At 42.1% G+C, this 24,776-nt stretch overlaps 1 protein-coding gene across 3 annotated transcripts in view; it reads left to right on the top strand.

Moving 5' to 3' along the window:
* Positions 1-1,140: 1,140 nt before the first annotated feature.
* Positions 1,141-24,776, top strand: part of ADGRL4 (adhesion G protein-coupled receptor L4) — a 141,332-nt gene continuing 117,696 nt past the window's right edge. For 2 of the 3 annotated variants that reach the window (XM_042464978.1, XM_042464976.1), the window contains exons 1-2: positions 2,957-3,122; positions 4,233-4,397. In XM_042464978.1, the coding sequence (XP_042320912.1) occupies positions 2,990-3,122; positions 4,233-4,397 (298 nt within the window). In that variant the 5' untranslated portion in view covers positions 2,957-2,989. Of the gene's footprint in view, positions 1,428-1,569; positions 1,807-2,956; positions 3,123-4,232; positions 4,398-24,776 lie in introns of those variants that run through there. The other variant, XM_042464977.1, reaches the window with a different exon arrangement.

Raw genomic sequence — 24,776 nt, 5'->3', positions numbered from 1 at the left:
CGTTTTCATGTGCGGTAAAATCCATTATGGGGCGGTCATGCACGCACATGAGCTTCCTCCTCCAGTTCCCATAACAGTAAAAAATACAGGTGCGATAAAGTTCTAAGGTACACTTTTAGAGTGCTGTGTAAAACCATCCATGATTGTGATGTCTGTCTCAGTTATAGCCTGTTCTTGTGACTTGTCATGGGAGAAAAGATTTAATTTAATAAAGGATTCCTCCTCCCATAGGGATGGTTCAGTTTCTGAGTATCTCACATGCCTTATTTTTCCTGTTTCTAAAGCTACATGGAAAGAGGTGTGCGTGTAGAGAAAAAACTAACAACTTGGCAAAATTAATCTGAGAATTAGTCTGAGAATCTCTCTCACAAGATTGCTGGAACAGAGGCCACGCTGATTTGGATATTCTGAGAGTTGTCGTGCAAAATGCAACTTTCACAAGTGCTTAAAAAATGAAAGAATTAAAAGGGATTCTCAAGCAATTGTATACTGTCCAAAAAGTTCCTTTCCATATACTTTTTCATTTGAGTGGCAGATATGATTTTTAACTAAGGTCCACATCAATCAACGTCTGAAAAGATAATTCAAGGAGATAACAAAGACAACATGGTCCTTTCTTCTTCTCCCATGTGCACAGAATGTTCTATATTATTCCAATTACATGATTCTTTTTGACTGCAGTCATGAACCTACTTATCTGGGAGTAAACCCCACTGCATTCAATTAAAATTTCTTCTGTTTGGCTGTGAATAGATTTCCTCTAGAGAGATTTATAGGGAACTTTCAAAGAATCACAGATTATATCTATCCTAGCAGGAAATAAAGTACATCTTATTTACATATGTAAGATGCATAGGTATGTGTGTGCACTTTTTTGTATGTATGTGAATGTATTGTTTTTTTCTCCACTCTGTTAAAGTTCCAGATCTCTCATTTATCATCTTCCTCCATACAAAAGTGAGTATTCTCTGCCACTCTTTTCATCATATAATTAATATTACATCACCTCCTTTAAGGCCTCAGTATCCCCTTCTCTTGCTTAAGCTTTCCTGCTGGCCCTGAAATTCCATGCTGCACATTCAGTTTCCTGCTTTTTTCCTCCCACAGCTTTATATCTTTGTTTTCCACACAAAAGAACTCTCAGTAGATTTCCTGCACCTCCTTCTCAGGATGCTGCTCTTAAAGTGACAGAATTTCAGGCATTAGCTGGGATAGCCTTGATAACAGAGTCAACAGAACAGAAAGTAAACACAGATTCCACAAATCTGGATGGGATATGCGAACCCTTCACAACCTTCAAGAATAATGATGAGATGCCGACAGCTCCTTTACCTCTTCTAGTGATCCCTTTGTTTTCTTAGTCTACAGCCATCCAAGATCAAGTGATCTTCAAACAGAGGGCTATCTCAAACTTTCACCCTGATAGGGTAATATAGCTATCTCTTTGAACCTTCTGCATCTCTTCCCTGTGTCCTCCTGAAATCTTCAACTTGGTCTTTAACTGCATCTCCTCGAATTCTGTGCTAATGTCTCTCCTCCACTCCAATCTTGTTCTTGTTTTTAACTCAGAACTGATTTGCTATTCATCATCTGCACCTAGTATGTCCAGCCCTTAAGATATTTGCAGACATATTGAAGGGCAAATGGCAGCATAGGAACACCAGTTTTTTCAGAACTTCACCCTTGCAATGGCCATGTGTGGGCGTTTTGCACATGATCACACTTTCTCAAGCAAGTTCAGTTTGTTCGGATTCAAGACTGAGCATTTTATAGAAGCATCACCTATGAAACTTCTGCTGCTCTTAGGTAGGTAATTTATGTATGTATGTATTATAGTTAAGAGTAAAGGGAAGAGTAAAGAAAAGTATGTTTTATAGCTTTTTGAAAATGAGAAATGGTGGCGGTGATATATTCATTAAAGACTTTTAAACATCCATTGATATAATAATCTCCAGATTTGAAAGGCCCACTTCAGCAAACAAACTCTACAGTGACTAGCAAAAGTGGGCATGCAAGTCATTTCCCTTCTAGAGGGACAAGAATTTCACTTATGAATTTTGGTTGTACCTTGAGAAGACACGAGGTATTATTATAGTGAAATACTGCAGTATGAATGTTACGCTATTTGTCAAGGAAACCACATCACACTAATGGCCAAAGTCTTCTAAAGAAAAACTTAAGAAGTTCTCTGTAGGAAAGAAACACATTAATAATGCATAATGCAATAGAGAAACAGAAGATCTGAATTATATATTTACAAAGTTGTTTAATCTTAACCTTTAAAACATTTTAGTCATTATTATTCATAGAAAGCAGCTTCTGTTTTTGCTGCAGTAATTAATCTTTCATTTGCAACACTAGGATCCAAAAAAGTGATATGCAGGTGTATTAGGGGATTGGAAAAATCTCTCTTAACTGGTCATTTTCTCAAATTTAGGATTTAGAGTCCTAAAAACTTTTACTAAAGAGTAAGTCCCACTGAACTCAGAGAAGAAACATACCTAGCTTGTTCTGGCATATACAGTCCTTTTCAATATGTAATTTATTGTATTATTCAAAAAAATTATTTGAATTCTTCATTTTAAAAATATGTTGGAGTGACTGACATAAAATAGCAATATAAATAGCTATGATATAAAAATCAATCCATAAGTTAAGATTTTTGTAAAACAACCTTTAGGTGGCCTGTTACAGACAGCCAAATTAAAGCTGCTTCGAGTCACAGTGGAGGTATGGTGTTTCAATGATGTATGTGTCCTAAGAGTCCAGAAGCCACACCAAAGCCACGCTCTGGTCCTTGGGGATGGAGTATAAAGTTAAAGATCTGTGGTGATGTGCTTTATTTTTTATATTTGTGAAATACACACTAAAGGAAATTCAGAATTCTGTTGGTTATCTCCACAGAATTTTCTCCTCTTGACCTGTCCTCCATGAGGCCCAAAATTTCAGACTGAACTTTCCCAGATCTTCAGAAGCAGTTTGTGGGCAAATGGGGAGGAAGTCTGCAGTGGCCAAAAGGCATTTCCCACCCAATTCTGCTAGAATTTGTTCCACTAATGGAAGTTACCAATGGATATTGCAGTTATACCATACACAATGGAGCTTAACAGATGTATGTCAAAGTATGTAAATACTTTTAGCACTGATTCATTTTATTTTAGAGAATGTGCCTTCTTTCAAGAAATGGGATCTCTGAAAACTATGCCAATATCTTTATCAGTGACTTGGATGACATAATTGGGGGCATACTTATAAAATTTGCAGATGTCACCAAATTAGAAGGAGTAGCTAATACCTCAGATGACAGGACCAAAATTCAAAATGACCTTAATAGATTAGAAAGCTGAGCCAAAGCTAACAAAATGATTTTCAACATGGAGAAATGTAAGGTACTGCACTTAGGGCGGAAAAATGAAATGCATAGATATAGGATGGGGGGACACTTGGCTGAACAAGACTACATGTGAAAGGGATCTTGGAGTCCAAGTAGACCACAAGTTGAACATGAGTCAACAATGCGATGCAGCAGCTAACAAGGCCAATGCGATTTTAGGCTGCATCAATAGAAGCATTGTGTCTAGATCAAGGGAAGTAGTAGTGTCACTCTATTCTGCTCTGGTCAGGCCCCACCTGGAATATTGTGTCCTTTTCTGGGCACCACAATTTAAAAAGAATGTTGAGAAAGTCCAAAGGAGGGGGACTAAAATGCCCTATGAGGAATGACTTAGGGAGCTGGGGATGTTTAGCCTAGAGAAGAGAAGGTTAAGGTGATATGATAGCCCTGTTTAAATACTTGAAGGGATGTCATATTGAGGAGGGAGCAAGATTGTTTTCTGCTGCTCCAGAGACTAGGACCCGGAACAATGGATGCTAGCTACAGGAAAAGAGATTCCACCTCAACATGACAGTAAGGGCTGTTCGACAGTGCAACAAACTTCCTCAGACTGTAGTGGAGTCCCCTTCCTTAGAGGTCTTTAAACAGAGGCTGGATGGCCATCTGTTAGGGATACTTTGATTTACATTTTCTGCATGGCAGGGGGTTGGACTGGATGGCCCTTGTGGTCTCTTCCAACTCCATGATTCTATGTCTCAACCATGCTTTCACCAAATCATATATATTTTTAGAATGCATGGCCTGATCTATATATTTGTTATTGTTGTTGTGCCTTCAAGTCATTTCTGACCTATGCCAACGCTATCACAAATTAACATTTGTTTTTAATTCCATATAGTGTTTATATCTACACTGCTGGACCAGAGCTACTCAACTCAGAACTGTACCAAGCCATGCCATGAGCATGCACAATGTGATGTGCAAAATGGCATCCAAGGTTGTTATTGTCGCCCAGGATTTACTGGACCTGGCGTGAATGGACCAGGCATAACTGGCTGTTATGGTAGGAATAATGGTTTTCATGTTGTTTCTTACAACGTCATGCTTTATTGTATCTTTTCTTGCATTCTCATTAGCAATCTCTTTATGTGCTTCAAGCATGAGTTAGCACAGCAAGGGAAGGTTTAATGGTTCATTTAATTGTGTTTCTGTGAAGTTTATTGCACTGGGGTTAAAACATTCCCCAGTGAATTCTAACATGCCTATGTTGGGGCGTGCACGGAACGTGACAGGAACACGATAGGTCCAATAACCCCATTTTATCGCACACTGGAACGCCGCCTTTGCTGCCGGGCGTTCCAATCACATTCCCATTGCATTCCAGAGGGCACTATTTCTGGGGACGCTTAGGAACAGTTCCCAGAAATGGTGCCCTCTGGAACTCAACGGGAACACAACTGGAACACCCAGTGGCAAAGGCAGTGTTCCAGTGTGCGATAAAATGGGGTTCTTCGCCCCATCACGTTCCCGTCACGTTCCGTGCACGCCCCAACACGGGCACATTAGAACGCACTGGGGAACGTTTTAACCCCAGTGTGATAAACTTCTGTGTGTCTGCATTTTCAGTGTGTTCTGGATAACTAGAGTCACCACCAGCAGAATTATTGGAATGGTGAGAATTGGTAGGACTGGAACACAGTTAGGGCCAATGAGAAACAAAAGGGAGGCACCATCATATTTGAGGGAACAACAAAATTTGCAGAAGTCTTTTTAAAATCCACAAGAGACGTAATACCCTTCCCTCAAAGGAAACAGCCCAACAAGAGCTTCACAGTCAATAACCATGAGAGGCTGAGTGTCATTATTAAAATAAAAATGGGAACTCAAGGTAGGAATGATGGAAAATGAAACAAATATTCTGAAATAGGGTATCACTAGATGGTTGCTTAGAATCCTGAAAAAGAGCATACCTGTCAGGAGGTGAGGGAACAGTGCAAAATTGTGTTGCCAGTCCCATTTATTTTACCTGTAAAAACATGATCTAAAATAAGCTTGGGAGTTCTTCAGGTAAAATATTTGAGGGATTTCACAGCAAGAACAATGAATGTGGCTAAAATACTTGTGGTTTTTTAGATGTTCTACATAGTCTAGGTTTTTTAGATGTTCTACATAGTCTAGGTTATCACTTGATATCACCTAAAATGAATCTGTAAGTGAACTGAGTTATCACTCACTTAGGGAAAATAAATCAGAACGTAGTAAATTATACTGTCACAGTCAATATCCATGAGAAGTTGACTGTCATTATTAAAATAAAAATGGGAACTCCAGGTAGGAATGATGGAAAATGAAACAAATATTCTGAAATAGGATATCACTGGATGGTTGCCTAGGATCCTGAACAGGGAGATAATGTTCCTCCCAATATCATGAAGGAGAAAAAGAGGTGAAAATGCAAACAAATCATGTCTTTATCACCTGTGTATCCAGAATTTCTAGGTAGCATTAAGTACAAATATACACATGCAGACTTCTGCTACACTGCAAAATTAATGCAGTTGACACCACTTTTTAACTATCATGGCTCCATCCTATGGTATCCTAGAATTTGTCATTTTTGTGGTGTATCAGAGCTCTCTGACAGAGAAGGCTAAATATCTCACAAAACTACAAATGCAAAAGTCCATATCATTGGGCCATAGCAATTAAACTGCTGATGAACTGCAATAAGTGCAGATGCAGCCTCAATGAAGGTACAGTGGTACCTCGGGATACGAAATACCCAGGTTACGAAATTTTCGGGATACGAAAAAATCCCATAGGGAATTATTGTTCCGGGTTACGAATGTTTTTTCAGGTTACGAAAAAACTTTTGGTGCTTTTCGGCGCTATTTTACACGGAATCGCGGCTTTTCCCCATTAGCGCCTATGGCAATTCGGCTTACGAAGGCTTTTCGGGTTACGAAAGCGGCCGCGGAACGAATTAATTTCGTAACCCGAGGCACCACTGTATTTCCAAAAAGGGAACTGCTGATTTCATCATTTCCATTTCAATCAAGAGGAATAGCAATAGGAACAACAAAATCTTATCACCTACAATGATTCATTTCACAATAAACATACAATTAGTCACATGATAACTACACTCAACTCTCTACATTTATGGGGGTTACAGGCATAGGACTTCCACAAAAGCGGAAAAAAACACAAAACTTCTCAGACCCCAAACAGACATAATAAAGATTCCTGTCAACAGTGCCCACCCATCAGTCCACTTCCCACCTGGCCACCAGCATACCTCAGTCAGATTTTAAACCCTTTTCCAGCCCCTAAATCTCCTCATCCCACTCCTGTTCATTCCAATTCATCACCTCTTAATCTCTTTCCAAAAGAGCCAACCAAGTTTTAAACCACTTTCCAGCCCATAGATCTCCCTGTGGATCAGGGCAAACAGGAGTGAGATAAAGAGATCTGTGGGCTGGAAAGTGGTTAAAACCTGGTTGGCTCTTTTGGAAGGAAATTGAGAGGTGGTGCACTGGGATGAACAGGAATGAGGTGAGGAGTTCTATGGGTTGGAAAGGGGTTTAACTTTAAAACCTGGTTGCTTCTTTTGGAAGCAGGGGCAACTGAAAGGAGGAGGAAGAAGACAAGTCAAGCTAACTAAGCAGCAACTAAAAACCTGTGAACAGTCAAAACCATAAATGTCAAACCTGCAAATGTGGCGGGCTGACTGTATAACTTTACAAAGTGATGGCCTAGCTATTTGACATGCCTTTTACAGAGGGCGTTCTTCTCTCAAGCAGACACTATTCCAGTCACTTATTGCTAAATGTATCAACAGGTAACTCCATTTCAACTCATTGTTTAAAAAGGTTACTCCTCCAAGTTTCTAATTACCAGTACGTAGAAGTAAAAAAGGAGTTATTCTGACACATACCTAATGAAGTAAAATATGCTTTAAGATTACCCAGTACAAGCACATCTATGTTTTACTGGTGGAAAAACTAATTTTCTTTGCTGTTTTATCTATGTATTATTCTTTAAATGGTAAAGTAAGTACTAGCAAGAACAGCTCATTCCTATACCAGTCAACTCAATTTTCATTTTCCCACAATAGGTTAGGGGGATGTTATAAAGACAAAACACTCTATTGCCCATATTGAGGGGTCCAGAAATAGTAAGTAAGCACATGGGCCCAAGCATCTTCTGAGTGTAATGGTCGATAACACCAACCTTGTTTGTGGGTATAATGTTTCCATTATTTTATTATTATTTGTGTTGGCTTCCTTGAACATTTTGTGCTGAAATGCAGGAAAGAAGTGTTTTAACTAGATAAAAATCTGCCTTTCCTGCTGCATTACACATAAGAATGGGGTAGCATAGCAGGACACATTCTTGGAAAGCAAATACATGTTTCTTGAAGGCAGCACATTGCACAACTCTGGTTAATATTCTCTATAGTCTTTTAAGAATGCATTTACCATCTGCTTTTAATTGGATGGGATCTTAAAAGGATTAAGAGAAAGGCAGGATAGTAATTAGCTTGAAGCTAAAATATGTGGAGCAATGCTGTGTCTTAATGATATGTCGGATCTTGTGCTTTATGCACATATTTTTCTTTTCTCAGAGAAAGGCTTCTCATTCTGGAGATAAATGCTCACTTGGCTTCAATGTATAATCTTTGGTTTCTCATACAACAGTAGCTCTGCTATGATCAATGCAAACTCTCTTTCATGTACACATATAAGCTCCAGCTCCCCAAACACAGTGCAAGCATGTCAGTTAAAGAGGTGGTAACATTCACTGTTGCTGTCATTAGATCAATTTAACAATTTTGCACCTGTTCACTAATAACTACCTTTTAATGATCTCCTTAATGATGTTATTTACATACCCCCTTTCTCCACTTTGAGCTCCAGAGCTTTGTGTTGCAATAATCAAAGAAGCTAGAGACCCTGTTGCTTTAAAAAGTAACACTCAACCTCACCAAAAAGTATGTTTTTTCAGCAGGGAGAGATGACAGTTGTCAGTTCAATTCCTTGAAAGTGCAACCTACTATGAGACCAGGCCTTTATTTCTTGTTCTTTATTTCTTGTTATTTAAGTACTAAGTGGCATTCTGCTCACACTGGAAGAAATGTTCACATTTTCTTATTTCCTCTGCTACTGCCTTTGGCTCCTGAAAACGATAGACTTGGAGACATTTTAAAGTGAGGAGGGGCTAGAGGAGAAAAGAGAAACTAGCAAAGAATATTCTCCTCAGTCCCTTCCACCTGCAGGGAAACTCTGCTGGATTTCAGTGTCTTTTGTTCACAGGATGTAGCAATCTGGAAGCAATCTAGCAACTATAATATTCACCTGCTATTCTCCAGACTGGCAGTGATGGAGAGTCGAATTTATGTTGTTAGCTGTCATGTTGTTGTTAGCAGTCTTCAAGTTAGCTTCGACTCATGGCAATCCTCTGATTGAGACATCTCCATATAGTCCTATTTTCAACCTCTGTGCTCTGTCCTGAAGTTTCAGGCCCACAATCTCCCTGAATAGTCCACCCACCTGGTATTCAGTCTTCCTCTCTTTCCCCTGGCTTCCACCTTTCCTTGCATTATTATATTTTCTAATGAGCTGTGGCTTCTCATGATGTGGCTAAAGTACGACGGCCTCAGTTTAGTCATCTTGGGCTTCCGGGAAGAGTTCGGTCTTGATCTGTTCTAGGACCCATTAGATTGTCTTTTTGGCTGTTCAAGGTATCATTAGCACTCTTCTACAGCACCACATCACAAATGAGTTAGGTTTTTTTCCCCTTTCTTTTTCCTATATGCTTTTTTCACTGTCCAGCTCACATCTGTACATGGTGATAGGGAATATGATGACTTTAGTGTTCAGCTGTGTATTTTTGCTCTTTAGGATTTGCTCTAGTACCTTCATAGTTGCCCTTCCCATTCCTAGTCTTCTTCTGTTTTCTTGACAGCAATCTCCATTGTGATGCATACAAGAAGAGAATGTCAGTCCAATAGGTGGGATCTTAAAGATCCAGGAATACAATCTCTGCCCATTTTCTGGAGTTATGGAATCTTTCCCCACAAATCCTTTAATTCCTGCTTTTTAAAAAGGCCATTACACATGTCTACCACTGCTCCAGACCAAATATCTTCCCTTTCCTCCTGCAACTCTCATACTTCTTGGCTTCTTCTGCATTCGGTTCTTGCCTATTGCTCACAACAACAGGATATAGGTCTCCTACTCCTTTACCTTTTTCTCTTTATCACCCATAAAGCATGACTAAGGACCAAAGCAGATGGCCCAGAAGGAGCAATCTCCAGCCACGATCACCCCAGGATCACGACAACCTGATGTCCCACTCCCAAAGCCCATGGCCCCCAATGAGTCACCACCAGCAGCAGATTAAATCTATTCCTTTTTCTGGCAGCCTTGGAACAGCTTCTGGCTGCTTCCAGGAGGTGGGGTGCATAGTCTAAACACCATGACTCTGAAGCAGCCGGAAGCCACTTTATTTGGCTCACCTGTTTCAGGTCTAAATATCTAATTCCCTTTCTCCCTTCCTACTTTTTCCTGTCAGTAAATGAAATCAAGGTTCACTGGGCCATGTATGGTGCGAGGTAGGCTGCCCAAAAAGGGCGGCCTGCTGGTTGCCTAATTTCCTCTGGAGGGAAGCCGCAGCCACCAAACAGTGCAGCATCCCTACAGAGGAAAAAGAACTCGGAAAAACCGGGTTCTTTTTGAGCCATAGGGGCAGCATAACACGTGTGCCACTGGTGCACTTGATGCTGCACAGCACTTATATAACAATGGTGGAGCCCGTGTACACAAGGCACTGCCATTGTTATGCCGCCCACACATACTAGGGTTAGGGACCGTGTGGTTGCGGCATGGTCTCTAACCCTAGAATCGGCGTCGGTACACCACTTGTTGGCGGTGTGTACAACGCCTTCTTCTTACAAAGTATGCTAGTTAGAAGATTCTCAGTGCTGTAGTCTAAAAGACATCTTTGTAAAGCTCTGTGGGAACTATAATTCTTTCGTAATACCTATGGCGGGGTACAGACCGCCACTTTGCGGCGGTCTGCCGCCGCCGCCAGTAGGTCCGCGGGGGAGCCGGAGCCTTCAGACGGCCCGACTCCCGCGCGGACCGAAAAAAGAAGCTCCAAAATGGAGCTTCTTTTAGCGTCGCGTTTGCGACGTAGCGAGGCGCCAGGGGCGCGCTCGCTACGTCACAAGCGGCGCGACACGTCTGGACGCTGTGCGTCCAGTACGTAAAGATGGCGGCGCCCATGTAGAAGGGGCGCCGCCATCTTGTACGGACGGAGTCCGTACTAGGCCCAGGGGCGTCTAAAAGAGACGCCCCTTTTTTAAAATGGGACGTCCGGAGGACGTCCCAAAGGGCAGTGTAGAAAGCCCCAATGAGTTTCTTTTTTTAATACTATTCTTTCTGTTATTTATGAAACTGCTCTTAGCCTTATGGCATGGAATTAGTCCACTTAGCAATAAATAGAGATATGATTGTCATTTGCCAGGAAAGTTCTTTAAAGTCAGAAATACTGCTGCTTTCTGTGCTATAGGACATAGAAGATTTTCATACCTGGCTCCAACATCACTCCAACGTGGCTCAATCATCACTCAAAGGTGGAGGAAACATGCATGTCTGAATGCCAGGCACGCTTCCTTAATCATCATGGAAACGTGGCTCCCTCTAGCGTCCCTGAATCATCGCAAGGGGAGCGGATTTGCATTCATAGGAAATCTGCTCCACAGGAATGATCCAGGGATGCAAAGGAGGGAGCGACATTGAATGACAATTAAGGAAGCGCGCCTGGTGTTCAAACATGCACGCTTCCGCCATCTTTGAGCGATGATTGAGTGATGTTGGAGCTAGGTATGAAAATCTTTATAGAGTCTGAGGTATATTATCTTGCAAACCAAGCAACCTGAAAGGAAGTAGATCAGGCAAAAATGTCAGTAAGAGCTGCTTCAAACCAGCACTGCATTTATGATTTTCATATGCAAATGAACCATTCCAATTTAAAGTACACAGGAAAACATTCATATCCCTGTAAACAGTAATATTTAAGACCAGTTTCTGTGTCCCTCTTACAACGTGCCATGACATTCAGAGATATGTGTGGTAGAAAAACTTCAGAAAGCTTTATTCCCCTTCGGCCACATAACATACAGTACTCACTTTGGGTTCTCATAGTGTGACTTGCCAAAAATGTTGTGTTAACATTTAATGTATATGCTCTACTCATCAAGCTATGTAATTTGATCATTAAAGGGACATATCACCATCAACAGTAAGACAGTCTCCTCTTCTAATGCTGTATTCCTTGCTACACTATGAGAATAATAATAATAATAAGTTTTATTTTTATAGACCGCTATTCCGCAATGACAACGGTGTACAATAAAATTGCAATACAATCAAAAATGGCAAGGCCTCTCTCCCCCTCAAGATGGTGGTCGGGGGAGGCTTCTAGTCTTCCAGGCCAGGCCTCGTCCTCCCCCCTCAGATGGTGGTCGGGGAGGGCTCTAGTCTTTCCAGGCCAGGCCTCTTCTCTCCCCCTCAATGGTGGTCGGGGGAGGGCTCTTAGTCCTTCCAGGCAGGCCCGTCTCTCCCCCTCAAGATGGTGGTCGGGGGAGGGCTCTTAGTCTTTCCTGGCCAGGCCTCGTCCCCCCCCCTCAGATGGTGGTCGGGGGGAGGGCTCTTAGTCTTTCCAGAAAATAGAAGATATGTAGTTGGATAAACTAAGAAAGCAGAAAATATAAATTATCCGTATGCACATGAAAAACAATTAAGCAACGCAGGCAGATAGTTCTCTATTCTGTCTGGAAACAGAAAAAAAATACAGGAAAAGATAACAATACTGTTTAAGTATTAGGACCTGGGCAAGTGAATAAAGAGCATAAACAATGAAGAAGCTGGTTTGCTCTTATGACAGGAAGTAGCAGGATTCCAGTGTCTTAAGTTTTCCATTTGTGTGCATAGCCAAAGCTTAATGACACAGACACACAAAATATGTGCACCACGATAACAGGAAGACCTTCAAGGATCTAAAAGTTTCCAAGATGGGAAAGAATTCTCTCTGCCTGCTGGATGACTACTAATCAAAGGAGGCGATGCTAAGTAAATTGAATAGAACTTGGGGGGAGGGAGCACCCAATACTTTGGAAAAATACTGCTTAAGCAGTTTTGGCAAGAGTGAGGACCTCTTCCTGGTCTTACTGGACCACAAACACACCAAAAACTTACAGCTGTGGAACTTTTACTTTCTTTTTAAAATATGATTTTCACGTTAAAGGTTAAATATACACACTGGTTTTATGATACTACTCAAAGTAGAGAAAGAGATTCAGGATGCAAAGAAAAGTGAGGAGGGGAGTCCTTTTCACTCTCATCCAGCAGAAATCCAATTTGTCCTAATACCAAAATAAAATTTGTAAGTAGGGAAAATTATCAGTTGGTCTGTCTTAATGGTGGTATATCCTCTCCAATAAAAATCAAGAATAATAAATTACTGAAGAATCACTGTGATACAATGTGAAGAATCAGGTGCAATCAGTTACCAAGATCTCAGGGCTTAATCCAAAGTCTTAGAACATACCCTCCTTTTACCAGTCTTCAAGGTGAAAATCTCAAAGCAAGAACTCTGTTGTGAAATAATATATTATATACTTTGCTGTTGATCCATACTGCTGTAGAGTCGCTAGGGCAGTGATGGCAAAACTTTTAGTGACTGAGTGCCCAAACTAAAAGGACTTTCAGCACCAGGAGTTACCCGGTTCCAGGGGCGGGACTTCTGGGGAGAGGGGCTTCTGGGGCAGGACTTTCATTCTCCAGGAGTGGGACTTCCAGGGCAGGACTTCTTCCCTCCAACCTCCTGGGCCTTCAGCTGCCTCTCTGGAGACAACTAAAGGCCCGGTGTTGGGGAGTGAAGGGGGAAGTAGAGGAACAGACGCACACCTGTTCCTCTTCTTCCCCTGCCTCTCCAGAGGCAGCTGAAGGCCCAGGATGCCCTCTGCATGCAATGCCTGCCATAGGTTCGCCACTACGGCTCTAGGCTAAATGCTTGCCATTACCTCTTCACTTCCTCTCCAGGTTTCTTAGGAGGACTGATAAGTACAGAAAAATACTGAGATGCCTCTGTATTAGGTGTCTATGGAGTTACTAAATACTACACTGCAAGACTGCTGTTTGTAGTTTTTCCAGTGTTCTTGTTAATTTTCCAAGTTCTGCTCCCACCTCTTCTACCCTAGCTAAATGGTGAAAGTCTCAGTATAGAAAGGCTTCTTCAAGTTTGCTTAGACATTTGATTTCTTTGGCCCGGTACAGACGGGCCCTTTGCGGCATGCCCATGACATGCTAGGGTTGCTTGGGGACAAGGCATGCACACACCCCGCAACCCTATCATGTCATGGGCATGCCGCAGCTGTGCAGCATCATTCAGATGGTGTGCGCAGCGATGATGTGCCAGCAGCGCAGTCTCCAAACGGCTGTGCTGCTGGCACGTCACCACACCGTCTCTGGCACTTTGGGCTGGCGGAAGTGCACCACAAAAAAGGAGCCGCTTCCGTGCACTCCTTCCTTGCTGCACAATTTGGTTGCTGCGGCACTGCTGCGGAGCAAGGAAAGGCACCTCTTTTTGGTGCTCTGTACCATGCCTTTCTCTTTCTATTCTTGATTTTAATTCTCTTTGTCCTCTTACACTCCACATCCACAACTCCTGACTAAATATCTTCTCCTTCTCTTTCTTTCTCTCCAACACCATGTAATTCATCCACCCCATTTGCAATCCCTCCTTCTTATTCTCTCCCCCTTTGCTTACCCTGTGTCTCCTTCTTTTCTTTCCTACTACTCTACAATGCAAAAGTGTAGGCATGGAGGGGACTGAGACATTGTCCTCCAAATAAGAATTCTACTCTCAAATGAAATTTTCCTTTTATCTCTACATTCCTAACTTTCTAGAGAGTGACACACTGAAAATCATTCTCTCTTAGGAGATTACTACACATTGCTTTTAAACCACAATGACAACTAAAAAAAAGACCACTTTTGGCAATACTTATCAGAAAACAACACCTCTGATTCATGTCTCTGAAATCAATGAGCTCCCAATCATACTAGTTCTCAGATGGGGCAGTTGCATTACTGCTGGGGCAGTTGTGATATTGGCATTTTCAGGGTATCAGTGTCCCCTCTTCTCCCTGTGTTCCCCCTCGCAGGCTGATTGATTTTTTTTTTCCCTGTTTCCTTTTTTCTTTTCTTAAATTTAAATTCAAGCATCCACGGACAGCATGGCCACATTGTCTCCAATGGCAGCACATGCATGTGGCCATGCCTCCATTAGTGGTGGTACATGAACACAGCAGTGCTGCCATCAGAGACAATGGGGGCTTACCTGAAGGGCACACAGGCTTCCCCTTCTCCTTCCCCTTCTCCTTCTCCTCCTCCTCTTCTCCTGGCACCTGGGCAGAAGAGGAAGACGACAACCCTTAGGATGCTCTGCATGCAAGGAAGGTGCCCCTTCACCTACCCTGGCCACCATCTTGAAATCTGAGCCACAGTCAAAGGTTGCTCTGGCACTGGAGAATCCCTTTGGTAAAGAGGACAGCAGGGTAGGATCGGACACATTCCCTCAGGCACATCCTCTGGCTGGGTGCAGGTGGGGACAACAGGGGCAGTGCTTAATGGTGGTGCAGCCACTGAAGTCCCATGGCTGTATGAATGTGCCACCATTGCGAACAATGAAATTTGAGCATCTGTGGATTTTGGTATCTGTGGAGGAATCTAGAACAAATCCTCCATAGATACCGAGGTCCCTCCACAGACTGAAGTCTACAAACACTCATGCTGCCACCTTCTTTCTTTCAGTTAGTCTCAAATATGCAACAAGAGCCATTTGGTCTGTGATTTCCCAGACTAACATGATATATTTTTGAACAAAGAAAACAATAAAATTGAAGGCTATAGATATTGTAACACAAAACATTTTAAAAATTATTGTTTGACTTTGCTTTGTTCTACTCTGTCCTTTAGGCAGAAAAGGACAATCTAGCAATAAGCTCTTGGTTTAAACTTTATTTTATTGACAGTTGGGTGGAACTTTTCAGATGCCGTGTCATCTTTAGACAGAAACATGAGTAAAAGAAATATAGCACATTTTACACCAATGTTTTATGTTTCTTGGCCCTTCTCTTAATGTTGCCTACATTTATTAACCAAAGACACATTAATTTTTTTCTTTTATCAAACAAAACCAAAGAAATCCACCATGAAGTTCCTGATCGAAAGGAGAACATTAACAACATCAAATCCTGTATTTTGTCTTCCCCATCTCTTCAAATATAAACCAAAACTCAGCAGAAATTAAGAGTTTTTAAAGGTGGACTTTAAGTTTACCAGATGGAAATTCACTGATAAATTTTGCTAGCCTTTTAGATGTTCAAAATGATCAGATGCTACAGTAGCTCATCTAACTCAGTATAAAGCAGAACTTACTAGCCTATTTTCTATGATATTTCTGTTTTTTCTATCATGAGAAACAAGTGGGCTGAATACCTACCTCAGCTTTGCCTGAGGTTACAAAATGGTTCTGGCAAAGTCTGGCCTGAGGCATAGCTCTGCAACACAGACTGTACAGGTATTCAGAAGGCCTCAGGTTACTGAAACTCTTTTCTCAAATCTTCTTCCCTACTACAGTCCTGGCTCTTGTTAGTGTTCTCATACCTAAGAAATTCCTTATGTAAGAGCTGTAGGTGAGAAGGCAGATCTAGATCAGCATGAAGTTGCGGCTACAAATGCATTCTGGCTACTTTTTCTCCATGCAGAAGGACGGTCTTGTCTTCTGCATTTAAATAAATTTGTGTCCATGGGTTTCAAGTGACTTGTTGACTTATGGCAAACCTGTGAATTTCCTAGGGTTTTCAAAGCCAAGGCATAGTTATTTTTTCCAGTCCCTCCTCTGAAAAGATTGCCTGTATCACCTGGTATTCATTGGCAGTCTCCCATCCAAGTACTAGCCAGGGGGATTTGGTGCCTTTAAGGTATTTAGGCCCCAAAGAAATTTAGGGGTTTACAAGTTATAAAAGCATATGGAAACCTCTCTCCATCTCCTCCCTTGAATATAAACCCTGCATGAGAATATTCCAGTTTGTCTAAAGCTAGGTATATTTTATTTTGAAAAACATAAAGTCAGCTTTCATGACAATGGTTTCTTTTAGAAAGCTGTAAAAGAAAGACACTCTCAATTCTTCCCTACTTTTGCCTGCCCTTGTACCAGCCTCCTCTCACGCCTCTGAAGACTTTTATAATCTTCCAGCATACTCACAGGTGTTCATAGTTGCCAAAGAGCAGCATCCTTCCCTCCTCCAGCACTTCTGTAGCTTACTGGAGCAACAGTTCTTCCTTTAAGAAAAGGAAACACTCAAATGAACTTGGAATAAAGTGAGCTACACCAACTCAATCCTATGTGTTTGCTTTTCACAAAGAAAAAAAAATCTGCTGCCCAGGTGAGCAATTGAAGTTTCATATTCCCGGGGAATAAGTTGCAGCAGAGCACAGTACCATTTGGGGTTTATTTGAAGAACTGGAATAATATTTTGAAGACATTTTATTATCTTTGTAGCAAGGGCAGACTAATCCAGTTTCTCTACTGCAAAATAAGTCAGCCTCAGAAAGTCATATAATTCAAAGACATAGTCATGCTAGTCTGGAAAATATGTATGCAAAGGGATCTTGTACCACCTTTGAGACACAGGGCTGGTAAAGTCTGGCACAAAAAGCTACCTTCCAGGTGGTTGCGGGCAGCTTGGAGGCTTGGCATGCACGCCCAGAGCAGCCACACATCAGCTGGTTTCCAGGCATCTTGGGATGTGGCAGTTACACACCACAAGCCCCCAACATGTCAGGAAGCTGCTGTGGGGCTGCAGAAGAGCCACTAAAGGCAGCCTTTACACGGAGCAGTTGAAAATAATAGGGTATATGGCACAGCAGATTAGAGCCACAGCATCTGGCTGCCATGGCCCTGATCTGGCTTCAGAAGGGGCAGCATCAAGCTGCCTCTTCAGGGCCATCTATTTTGGCCCAAAGTGAAAGAGAAAAGTTGGTATCATGAGCTTTTCTGGAAGAAGCCTACTTCTTCAGATAGATAGAGTTGAAAACCCAGGGACAGACCTATATAACAGTCTATGTGTGGGAATCTCCATAGACATCCAACACTTTGTGGGTGTGGAGATGAGTTTTAATAATGGTCTTTGGGGGACAAGGCAAGAGGAAGGATGTTATCTAAAGCCAAGGTAAATAGGTAACTATATGAATGACTATTGGGAAGTAGTGTGAGAACTAAAAAAGAAGACATGATGAACTACCCAAGAAAGCCCTCAAGAGGCTGACGCTGAGGGGTAGATAGTGTTATAATGTATGTAGTGTGCTAGGAAGCCATTTTCTCTGTTCAATGCATTGTTGATGGATTGCAGTTGATATATTCAAATTCTGCTGTTCCTTTTTTTAATCTTACTTTGTCGTTTTTGTTATTGTTGTTGTTCAAAGATGACTATTCAGAGACCACTATTCTGATGTCCAAGACAGAATGTCCAGGAAAACTGAAGTGTTCCATGAATGGTTTTTGTGTATTCCTATGTCTGATTTATGTTCATTTATCATCTGGTGCAGGGATTGCCCTGCTTGCACAGTATAGAGTGCTGAAGAGCATTGCTGACAGACAATGAAAAACATAAAAGCCCTGAGTTCATGACTTGCCGAGCTCTTGTTTGCTCTATCATCTTAGGATTCCCATGTCTCGGGGCACTATCTCAAATCTCATGGAATTGCTATACTTCTAAACAGACTGGCACTAAACACGGGTACAGTACTGGGCTGGTGTGGGGTGTGGCAACAACACACTGACTGCCCCAACTCCTCCCCAATCCTTGTGTCATGCTGTATGCCCGACTGCATGGCATCACATCATTTCTTTTGGCATAGCGTTTAGACACATTGTGCCAAAGAATTAGCAAAAACCACCACTGACATGGCAAGGGCAGCTTTTTGCTGCTCTAAAAAGGAGCAGAATTTTTCCAGTTTTTTCTAGAATGACAAACTGCCAGATTGGGACTGTGGCATGCAGTTGCTGCTGCCCCAATCCAATGCTGTAAAGGGCTCCAGGACACTGCTGTATCAGGGCAGTCTGTTTAGCCCCTTCCAGGTAGTGAGACAAATCTCAGGTTAAGCAATGCTAGGAGAAAGTCTAAATGTACAGTATGAAGAAGCTTTGAAGCCTTGATACCCATCTTCACTGATGACAAGGCTCAATAGTTTAGTACAAAGGTGTTTGTATGTGTGCTGCACTACCATAAAATTAATGAAAGCAAGGAAAGCTATGCTGACTATGACTGCTGGGAATTGCAGTTCAACAATATTTGGAAGCCACATGATTCCACCCCTGCTAAAACAAAACAGAACAAAACAAAACCTGGCAGGGGAAAATGATTTTGAAGTTTTGATGGGGACAAAATTATACTGAGAAACAAAAAGTGGCCTTTTAAAACCACCAAGAGAAAAGAAATTACTGGATGTATTTTTGAAATGTGAGGAGGAAGGGATAGCAATACAGAAAGATTATGTTCTACATTTAAGATTCCCCTGTAAAACTTGCTCACAGTGACAAAATCCCTGAGGAATAGGCAGTGTCTGAATACAGACAGCAATTATAAGGAATTCAGAAAAGATAAATTTGCTTAGAACAAGAGGTGCATTCATATTTTCTACCACAATATAATTCCAGCTTCCCTGGATGGTAAACAGTATCTCAGGTTTTTTTTAACTGAATCCATTACCTTACATAAATGATAAAGAATCACACATTTCTTGTTTTTGCAGAGGGAATGGTCTGTAGGCTTGAAAATGTAATTTCTTAAAAGTAAAAGATGCTACAACAGATCATATATGAGAATAGCGTAGAAGCTTTAAAATGCCATCATGTAACTCACCCTGATTATCAGGTGAGCTATGGTTCTGACACATCAGTCTGTCACAATAGAGCTATCCTTATAGGCTTCACTTTGTCCTTAGGAACATTCAGTGAGACTGATAATGAGATGAAAATGAAAACTGCTGGTCTCATGTCCTGCCTGAGTTTTCCAAAAGCATCTAGTTGACTTCTATTAGATATTGGCACTGGATGAGATGGAACATTGCTCTGATCAAAGAGGGTTAACATCCTGTAGAGGATGGAGGAACATGTAGGCCCCATACAGACGGGTCAAAATAAAGCTGCTTCGGGTCACTTTGGAGGTATGCTGTTTAAATGATGCGTGCATCCTAAGAGTCCAAAAGCCATGCCAAAGCCACGATTCAGTCCTAAAGACTGGAGCACAGCTTTGGCGCAGCTTCCGGACTCTTGGGATGCATGCATCATTTAAACAGTATACCTCCAAAGTGACCCAATGCAGCTTTATTTTGGCAGTCTGTATGGGGCCATAGTTGTCCTGATCTGGTTGTACTGCAGCTTCTGTCACCTCACACTATGGGCTATGCCAGTTGGTTCTAATGTGAGTTTCTGTCCAGTAATATATGAGAGACACCAATTCCCCATAACTGTGTTATATCTTCCATTGCAGAAGTCTGCAATAAGCAATGCAGAAGATGGAGAAGGTCCATCCCCTCTGCAGAAACAAGACCAGAGCAGATAATGGCACAGATCATGAAGTGCTAGTAGCAAAAATTAGAGTAAAGCTAATGAAGAATGCTAAACCAGCCTTTGTGCCAAAATGCAACCTGAGAAACATCCTCATAGAATTTAAGACAATGTTAAAAATAGATTTGCCCTATTAAGCCTAATTGACCAGGAGCCAGAAGAACTCTGGACTGAAGCCAGGAATACTGTCAAGGCTGAATGCAAAAAGAGACTATCTGCAGCCAAAAAGAAAAAGGAGCTTCAAGGGATGACAGATGAAGCTTTTCAAGCAGTTAAGGACAGATGAGCAAGAAAAGTAAAATGTGACAGAAATAGAGTCAGAACCCTGAATGTTCAGTGACATGTGCACAGGGACAAGGAGAACTATTATAACAGTCAATGCAGAGAAATAGGAGAAGACAATAAATAGAGACCTCTTCCACAAGATCTGAGAAATGAAAGGGAAATTTAAACCAAGAATGGGAATACTCTACGACCACATTACATGAACAAGTAGAAATAAAAAGCCAATGGAAACAATACACTGAAGAATTATATTTAAAAAGATGAAATGATGAGAGATTCATTGAAAGGATCACTGAATATGAACTATGCCCTGGCTCAGCTAGCACACACTCGCAGACCAAGCAAGAGAGAAAACAGTTAGCCCAGAGTTCAGTGGCATCACTTTGTAGGTGTGGTATGGGTGTTACCCGTTGGGATAGTACACCCAAAGAAATTGATATTGCTACTGGGCATGCTTCCTTCTTGCCCAACAGCCACACAGGACTCTAAATGGAGCCTTTGGAGGCTGCAGCATTCCCCCCTCAGTAGCAGTAGAGAGGCAGTACCTTCAAGGTTCAGCACAGCTGGATCCTGGATTCCTGGGGGGGGGGGGATAGGGGAGGCTTTAGGATCAAATGGGCAAAAGCCATGCCAGATCCTGAAGGGCTGGGGGGAGGCAATAAAAGCAAAATCCAATCTAATAGTTCAAGATTTTCCACATTGGTTCAGTCAGAATTAAGGCTGCAGTCAAGGAATCAGAAGATAACTAGGAGTTGGAAGGGTAGCTATGAAGGAACTAGACAAGATCCAGAAGTGTCAAGATATACCACTTAATGCTAAATTTAGATTGTCCATGCCATCACATTTCCCATCTCTATGTATGGTTGTGAAAGCTGGACAGTGAAGAAAGCTGACAGGAAGAAAATGAATTCATTTGAAATGTGATGCTATGGACTGCTAAAAAGACAAATGGATCCTAGAGCAAAATAAGTCTGAACTCTCCCTAGAAGCCAAGATAATCAATCACGAGAAGGCATGACTCACTAGAAAAAACAATAATGTTTGGTATGGTAGAGAAGGCAGTAGGAAAAACGCAATACCACACCCCAGAGTGACTGACTGCAAGTCCTGATCATGGCTGTTGAAGATAGGATGAGTTGGAGGTCTCCCATTCATAGGGTTTCCATAAGTCAAAGTTTACTAGAAGGCACTTGATGGCTAATAGAACTCACCAAAGAATTCCAAAAAAGAATCAGCATGTGTTTCATACACTACAGTAAAGCATTTGATTGTTTAGATCATGAAAAATTATGGAATGCACTCAAAAACATGGAGGTGCCACTACATCTGATAGTCCTGAATATTATGAAGATAGGAGGAAGCAATATTAACAGCCTAAAATATGCTAATGACACCATAATATTAGCCAAAGACATTCAGGAATCGGAATAGTTAATAAGGAAGGTCAAAGATGAAAGTGCAAGGGCAGGTCTAACGCTGAAAATAAAGAAAACAAAAATAATGACCACAAATTCAATCTAGACAACGAAGAAATGGAAATAGTTAAAGAATTGCCATATCTAGGATCAAACATTGACCAGAATGGAGACTGCAGTCAAAAAATAAGAAGAAGACTACGAATGGGAAGGGCAGCTATGAAAGAACTGGAAAAGATACTGAAGAGCAAAGACATACAAATGAGCACTGAAGTCAGAATCGTTCAGGCCATTGTATTCCCAGTTACCATGTATGAATGTGAGAGCTAGACAGTGAAGGAAGCAGACAGAAAGAAAATCAACTCATTTGAAATGTGATGCTGGAGAACAGTACTTAGGATACTATGGACAGCCAAGAAAACAGTCAGATCAGACCAGGGCTCTCCTTAGAAGCTAAGGCGTGTTACAGACCGCCTGTTTGGGCGGCCTGTACCCAGCCCTTTGCCCGCCGGATCGGGGCCTCAGCTGCCACAACGGCAGCCTCTGAGGTCCCAATCCGCCGCTTTCCAGGCTGCGGGGAAGCGGCAAAAGGCTGTTTCCCCGTGGCCTGGAAAGGGGTGTCCTTGGGGCTTCAAGCCTCAAGGACACCCGGAAGCGGGGAGGGGGAGAAAGCGGCCGCTTGGCCTCTTTCTGCTCTGAGTCACTGGCACAGCCATGTAAAGGCTGCGCCCAGCAACGCAAACATGGAAGGAGCTCCGAAACAGAGCTCCTTCTGGGGCTGCGGAAAGGGCGCCCCCGGCGCCCTCACGCACCCCCACTACGTCACTTTCGCGCCACCCTGTTTGGAGGCGGCGCTGTCGTGACGTAGCCATGGCGGCCCCCGTGTGGAACGGGGGCTGCCATTTTGTACGGACCCAGTCTGTACTAGGGTTAGGGGCGTCAGGAAGTAACGCCCCTTTCTAAACCTAGTACATACTATACGCCCATACGTACTATACCCCCATTCTAACCTAGGACGTACTATATTCCCATCCAGAACGGGCCTACGATGATCAAGTTGAGACTATTGTACTTTGGTCATATGATGAGAAGGTACAGATCACTAGAAACATCAATAATGTCAGGAAAGGTGGAGGGTAAAAAAAAGAAAGGAAGACCACAAATCAGATGGATAGACTCAGTCAGGGGTTATGGACAAGGGCTTGCAGGATCTGGGCAAGGCAGTGGAGGATAGGGATTCTTGGAGCTGTCTCATCCACAGGGTCGCCATGAGTTGGAATCGACTCGAGAGCAGCTAACAACAACAACATATATCATAATTAGCACTTTGAACTGTGCCCAGAAACAACCTGGCAGTCAGTTTCAGCAAGGGAATTGTGTGCTCCCTGTAAGTCAGTTCCAGTTAATCATCTCCTACAGCTCTTAGGTGCAACTGAAATTTCTGATCACTTTTGAAAGAATGAATTACAGTAGTCCAAACAGGCATGTCTCACTATGGCCAGATCAGACATCTCCAGGAATAGGTATAGCTGGTTATAACTGTGGAAATGCATTTCTTGTCACTTCAGAAACCTAGGCCTCCAGGCTGAGGGCTGAGTCCAGAGGTACACCCAAACACTCTACCCTATCCAGCACAGACTGAATTCTTGTTCCAGAAATACCCAGGCCAAATCTTTGAATTTCAGATGACGGAATAACTGCATCATTCTGTTGTTGTAACTACAAATATGAAACTGCCCATGATGCAAGTGGGAACTTTCTGCCATATCAGTACTTCCTTACTGGCTCCTTTCTGGGTGTTGACAGGATACTGGAAATAATAGAGAAGCTGTGCTCTGCCCAAACATTCTGTTTAATCAGAGTCTTAAAAGCACAGAGTTGGCAGAGAAATAAAGTAGCTTTACAATGTGCATATGGAGCAGTGGGAACCTAACAAAGAGACTGATTGGATCTTAACATTTGTTTAATGTGAGATTTTTAGCACACTACAATGAAGCACTGTCTGGGTAAGCCCTTAGGGTGCGGTACCAGGAGGAGAGAGAAAACCTGCATCAGCAGAATTATACAGTGTATTATGCCTGGAAATGCTTCATTGCAAAGGCAACAGAGATTTTACATATTTATTCAGGAAAATGGATCAAGTTCAACTGTTTATTAAAGATTAGTCCTTTATATAGTAAAGTGAAGATTATTGGCAGTGCTTCCCCTTCTGGGGATACAGCTTAATTTGAACCATGATTCATCAGGTGTTAGGCTCCAAGAGTATTGGGATGTGTGTTCAGTTCTGACTCCCAAATTAAAATAGCCTCACACAATGCTCTTAGTTTTCTGTCTGTTTGCCCCTATCTCCTCTAACTGTCCCTTGAGAAAGAGGAGGAAGAAAAAGTGAGAGCACTGTTCATCTTTCTTCTTCTCACAGCAAAGAGGTGGGAGGGAGTTCTGAAGGTCAGCTGTGAGCCTTAGGGATATGGATGTGAAAGCTTTTCTTTTGTTCCAATTTTGAATTCCTTTCTAGCTAACCCATTCATTTCATCCAGTTTTCAGGGGTCTACATCCTGAGAACTGGTGGTTCAACATCATAGAGCAGTTTCCCCTCCAAATACATTCACCCTCATGTGTGGACAGTCAGAGTGTGGCTGATGAGGTGTGGTGTCAAAGTTGTGCATGGTCCCACTCTCCCACTTCACACTCAGTAAGACTCAAATATGACTCTTGCCTTTCCAAGCACTTTAACATCACATTCCTCATAGAATGTTCTCTGGATGTATTATTTTTCTTGTCCATTTGAGAAATCTTTTCTATGAGAATTGGATTGAATTTCAAATGCCCATTTTTATATCTGTATTTTCATTCCTTTTGCATAAAATCACATTCAAACTGAAACAGGGGCATTAACTTCATTGAATTCACTCAAAAATCAGGGGACTACCTGAGTGGCCCACACTACAGAGGTGTGAGCCTCAGCAGGTGCCCAAGTGGTGCTAATGATACTGACCCTTGATGTCAGCTGAGAGAGCATGTATTGGGGCATACATTTT

This window comes from Sceloporus undulatus, chromosome 4, assembly GCF_019175285.1.
Source record: "Sceloporus undulatus isolate JIND9_A2432 ecotype Alabama chromosome 4, SceUnd_v1.1, whole genome shotgun sequence".
In the NCBI taxonomy this organism is placed as follows: Eukaryota; Metazoa; Chordata; class Lepidosauria; order Squamata; family Phrynosomatidae; genus Sceloporus; species Sceloporus undulatus.
Note: the sequence above shows the minus strand (reverse complement) of the source record. Positions and strands in the feature narration are given on the sequence as shown.